The sequence below is a fragment of the Anabrus simplex genome, chromosome 9 (assembly GCF_040414725.1).
Source record: "Anabrus simplex isolate iqAnaSimp1 chromosome 9, ASM4041472v1, whole genome shotgun sequence".
In the NCBI taxonomy this organism is placed as follows: domain Eukaryota; kingdom Metazoa; phylum Arthropoda; class Insecta; order Orthoptera; family Tettigoniidae; genus Anabrus; species Anabrus simplex.
Window position 1 is genome coordinate 46546755 of NC_090273.1, and position 6000 is coordinate 46552754.

At 36.2% G+C, this 6000-nt stretch overlaps 1 protein-coding gene across 1 annotated transcript in view; it reads right to left on the bottom strand.

Annotated features, from left to right (window-relative positions):
- Nucleotides 1-5033, bottom strand: part of kl-2 (dynein heavy chain 2, axonemal kl-2) — a 638176-nt gene extending 633143 nt beyond the window's left edge. Inside the window, exons 1-2 of the mRNA XM_068229141.1 lie at nt 4992-5033; nt 3949-4112 (exon numbers count right to left, since the gene is read on the bottom strand). Coding sequence (XP_068085242.1) covers nt 3949-4112; nt 4992-5033 — 206 coding nt within the window. The remainder of the gene's footprint in view (nt 1-3948; nt 4113-4991) is intronic.
- Between the last annotated feature and the right edge of the window lie 967 nt (nt 5034-6000).

Consider the following 6000-nt stretch of genomic DNA (forward strand, 5'->3'; position numbering starts at 1 on the left):
TGATCACTGTCATTTCACATCATTACGTTTTTTAATTTGTTTGTATATTATGTAATAATTGTTTTACTACTGAAGATGGCCTTGAGATTAGGCTGAAACATGTATAGACTTTGCTTCACCTAACAGATGACTTGAATTGTATTGATAGGAGGATTTTATAAATGTTTTCTTTTGTAAAATGATTCAACTGTCACATTGCCTTTTGACTAGAATGTCAATAAACCCATATTCTTAACAATGTTTTAGCATTGCATCAAATTGAGATGGTCCAAAGAGGTCCAATTTAAACATCGTTCATCAACCTTCAACGATAACTTCGTATTTTTTCATCAAAGTGAACCACAACTTCACCATATGCCATTGACTTTCGACTTTTCTTCTCATGTAAAAAAATAATTACAGGTCACTTGACCATCCTTCAACATTATTTTATTCAACATTATTTTTTGAATAAATACGATTTTGATCATCATTTTTGTCATTGTCTAATTGTAACCGCTGGTCGGTCAACATAATTTTATAGCAATCTTACCACTTGTTTATAACAGACTGTTGCTTTGTTCATTTTACTTATAATAGTAGCCTTCTAATGGCAATATTGCAAATACTTTCACCAATTGTAAACTCCTCACTCATTGCAATATTTTTAAAACCAACTTTGTACAAGTATTTTACTATATGTTAATTTTAGTTCAAGTCTCTCCAAGCTTTTTAAAAATTAGTTTTTATTTTATTTATATGTAAATCAGGTGCCTGATTTTGTTTCAAGGTTAAGGCAATGGCTGATGATGCCTATATACAAGGCGAAATATGTACCATTTTAGTTAACATGTCAATGTAAATCAACAAAGACAAGACTTATTGTATTGATTAGGTGGTCAAATTAGTAAATTAACTTATTGATATTATTCTAATTAGCAACCGTTAGCGGACACATTATTTACGCATTTATTACAAAAATATCTTCTCTTTCATTTCTAATTTTCTTTACAGAACAGCTGTCAACAGGTATTACTAATCAACTCCGACATCGCCTTCGAATGTCGACGAGAGAAATCGCTAGTGCACATAGCGAGGAAACAATGCCGAAGGTAATCGATCACGTGCAATATCATCGCTGGGGTGCATAAATGTCGGTAACGGAAAAAATCAGGCGTGCTTAATCGCTCGTAATAAAAGATGCATCAGTGATAGGGTTCTCGCTATAACCGAAGGACAATACACAGTATAATATAGGAATTTTGAAGGGACAGAAAAAAGTAGTCACTATAACGGAGTTCTCGTTATATGCCGTACTCGCTATAGCGGACTTCTACTGTACTTTGGACAGTGGAAGGACAGAAAGGAGCAGAGGAGGCTTCTTAACCACACCCGGGCGACTGGAGTAGAACACTGATGATGATGATGATGATGATGATGATGATGATGATGATGATGATGATGATGATGATGATGATGATGATGATGATGGCTTTCTGACAAGCTTTGCTTAATTCTGGTATATTAGGCTGTGTAGATATTTTGAAAGTGTTAACATTTCAGATACACTGCAGTAGCCTTTATCAAGACGAATAACACAGGCTGGTGAGGACCTGTGCAATAGAAACCCTCTTTAGTCTGGATTCCTCATTAGTCCAGATCAAATTGAGCAAAGGTTAATAAATGTTATTGTATGCAAATACTGTATTATTATTCATTCATTATGCAGAACAAATAATTTAACATAGATTACAGCACAGTACTTTATTTCCAAAACTATAAGATGAGAGTAAATAAAGCATTTCATGTTGTGTTTAAGTGATTAAGTGATTCAAATACAGGACTGTATACATTATTTTGTATACTGTATTGTCTGCTTATTAATCATGTGTAGTACAGTAACCTTAAATCATAGAGAAATTATATGTTACTTTAAAGGCTTTGTATGATGTTATCTGTATTTGTTTTGGTCCTTCAAACCCTGTCCCTCCTTTTTCAAACATAGGCCTTGCAACTAGCTCCACCCAGCGGGAGATTCTCATTCTGTGATTATTATTCTGATTTGCTTGTCAAGTGGTTAGAAGTTTTTGAACCCTTGGCTGCTGGGCCATGTACATTGGTATGTAAGTTTCTTTTCTGAGTGTCTGTAGTGTGAAAGTTTGGTGCTTGTGGCAGCAATCGGGAGTATGAAATATACCTATCGATCTACGTTTCGTGTATGAGATAGATGGATGTGTCTCACGATCCACAATATGTGTTTTTAGGATAATATTCTAATGGAATGTTTGGTTACTTCAGTTCAGTAGTTAACCCAGTTCTTTGTTTTTCTGATATTCGTTTACATTTCCTACATAACAACTGATATGATTTACTCCTTTTTCAAGGTTATTTTAACAGACATGTGGTGTCCATCTTAAGGTCCTAATAGATTAGTTATGTTTGTAGTATAGTTCGTATTTATGTTTGTATGTTAATGTTCATACCGTTATTATAGATGGTAAACAGCTTTTATTTTAGAATACATGTTTGTTCTTTCCTTTATCAATCCACATTATGGTTGTTTTCCCACTTCCACCATAACTAGTTGTAGCATGTTTATTTCAGAAGATGTGTTTGTCTTACAAATAGATAGACAGATAGATTTATTATCATCAAGAGATCATTTACCCAATTATAGATGACCAATAAACCATTATACGCAACAAATACACCTTAAGTGAATAAAATTAATTTCCTAAAAAAATTACTGAGTTTAAACTAAATCTAAGATTCCTTTATACTGTGTATACATATTTACAACACCTTAAATAAACAAACATGAATCTCCTAAAAGAATTACCATTGTCAAACTAAATCTAGAGGCATTTATATACACATATTTACATATTTATACAGAGAGGACCTTACATTCTTGACGTTATTAGGACATGTTTAATTTTAAGAGGGGGATGAGTGAAAAGGTCCATTGATTCACGCAACTCATTTTGTGATTTCAGTGCCCTCAGCAGCCATGAGTTTTTTCAAGCCACAGTTCTCACTTTAGGCAGATAGAAAATATATCTTTGCTTAGTATTGCAGTGAATAACATGTAATGAAAACAACTCCAACAATGCTGAGCAATCCACTCTATTCGTCAGCCACTTATAAAGAAAGAGGGCATTGGCATATCTTTCATGCTACAACACTCAGTCCTTGAGCTACAGCAATTAACCAAATGTGATTAAAATCCCCCAGTACAGCCAGGAATTGAACCCTGGGCCCCATAATCCAAAGGCAACTATGCTGACCATTCAGCGAAGGAGTCAGGTCTGTCCAAAGCCAATATAGACTCTCTGGCCTTCCGAATGAAGGCAAAACCATCTCCATTGCAGGTTATATTTTATTTCCTTCACAGAGTGGAAAATAAATGTTCCTGTTATTTGTACTTTTGACATTTAGTGGGATGGAATAATTGGCTCTATGCCTGATTGCCTCATCCTCAAATAATTACCCTGTTGTTACTCATTTTGTTGCTTGGAAGAGTGAATTCAAGGACCCTGCTTCTCACCAGAAGAAATACTGATTCAAAATTTCTCAACTTCTTGACATGGACGCTAACTTCTTTATTGCGTCAGCTAGACAGCTCACAAATTTAACCACAAACAACTCGAAGCTACGTTAATTGTGCCCAAGAGAGTGCCAGGCAACTAACACTTACTGGTTCTCCGATTTTCTCATTATCAATCTGGAAGATCTCTCTTTCCTAGTGTTTTCCCTATCAAATAGGATCTGCTATTCAGCTACATTTACGCTATTTGGCCCTGTCTAGGATGTCCCAAGGGTTGAAGCCCACAGCACACATATCTTCCAAAATGTTGGAAAACAATAGAAGTAAATAAATACAGGATATATTTATGCTCGTAACTGCACCAATAAATCAAATTATGAATGAATCAACACATATTCTTAGTAAATGATGATTTAAAATACCTTGAGTTGTAGCCTGGGGAATGGAGCCAGATAAAGCGTATTGCATTGATGATCTTTGGAAGATGTTGGGGGATGTCATCAGGTGCAATATCTCTAAGCTCTTCACATGGCTTCTCCAAAATCTGAAGATACTCCACATTTTTGGCAGCATCATTCATTGCACCCTGAAATAAAATGTGCATAATGAATATACTAAAAACAATACTGGACCCAAATGAGACAGAGCTGAGGTAAAGAGAGAGTACAAGACAATAGCATGTATGTGAGTAAATATTTAAGTTGTGTAGAATGTTACACGATGTTTTGTGCATAAATAGCCAGCGAGGAAACATACTACTGAATATAATAAAAACTATCCAACAGGGTTATGGAAACACCAGACATGATTTTTTCTGACATGAGGGCATTTTACGCCATGTATCAACAGGTACAGTGGAAACTATATCTACCATTTCTAAAGATGAGAGGAAAATATTAAAAGGTGTGAAAAACACGAGAGAACAAATATGAAAAGCTTTGCCGCTGGGGCTTGTAAAATAACAATGCACTGAAAAGTGTGAAAAAAACACCAGACAACAAATATGAAAACATTTGCACGGGTGCCCTTAAAAATATCGAAGTATTATTGCAAGACACACTCTTTCTAAAACAAATGTTAGTAGAAGCAATTTTTTTCAGGCTGCTGGGTTGTTAAAGGGGCTGCCTGGCCGAGGCAGTAAAGGCGTGCTCGGTTCACCCGGAAGGACGTGGGTTCAAATCCCCGTCAGGAAGTTGTAAAATTTAAGAAACGAGATTTCCACTTCCGGAGATGCATATGGCTCTGAGGTTCACTCAGCCTACACCAAAAATGAGTACCAGGTTAATTCCTGGGGGAAAAGGCGGCCGGGCATAGAGCTAACTACTCTACCCCATCATGTGCCGAGGTTACGAATGGTGGAAGCCTTTACCTTCCACCTCTCCAAGGGCCTTCATGGCCTGTACGGAGATGACTTTGCTTTGCTTTGCTTTGCTTACTGAGTTGTTAAACATTATTTTTTGGTTACACTCGACCATGTGCGACCATCAGGAATGACTTTGGCTGCCATTTTGTGTCCGACAAAACTTCGACCAGAACCAAGTGATCTAGTCAAAACTTGAAGGTGCGAGTTTCAACATTCATGCAAGACCAACTCCAATCCGCAATCGGTCTTGATTCGCACCAACTCTGTGCGCTTAAAAATGGGGATGCCAATCTACTTTCTGACGGATTTTAATTTTGTCTTCATTACTAACAAATTTCATTACTTTTTCCGTATCCATAACTAAGCTATCACAAGATAAATATGCACCACGCTAGTCAACTTCTCATGATTATGTTCCTAATCCAGATATAGGCTATCATGCAATAAATATTCGCTAGCTTTCACCATACCACTCAACATAACATACTTTTCTAACTTCTGAGTGGTAGTTTCTGAACGGAATGTGAAATAAAAGCACAAACATGCTCACTGTGTTGTTTAGCAATCTCATTCTCACTGCCAACTGGCAAGCAAAACTGAACATTTTTAAGGCTAACTGCTTGCTCCTCAAAGGTGCAATATATCCTGTGCAGTCATGAAACTGGGGCAATGGTTTTTACTGGAGTTGAAAATCACGTTTCTTTTACAAGGGATGGCAAATAAAATTTTTAGGTCTAGGAAAAATTTGATTATACTAAGCAGTAATAGCAAAAATCCGTGACGTGCTAAGTGAAGTATTTTTATATAATTTAATACGATGAGAATCGGGACTTCAAATTTACGACGTGCTAAGAGGGAAAAACGTGTTAATGAGGAATATACTAACAAGGTTTCACTGTATATAACAAACCATAAAGCCCCAATAGTACTGCCCTGCAAGACACCCCCCTCCAAATCTTAATCATTACAGGATCAGATTACACTTCACAATGGGGAATCAGAATCAGTGTGGAGAATGGCAAGATGTTGGTGATGACAAGAGAGGAAAACAAGAATGAAAAGGAAAAATAAAACAAAAAACAATGAATACTTGAAATGGCAGAGAATGTCA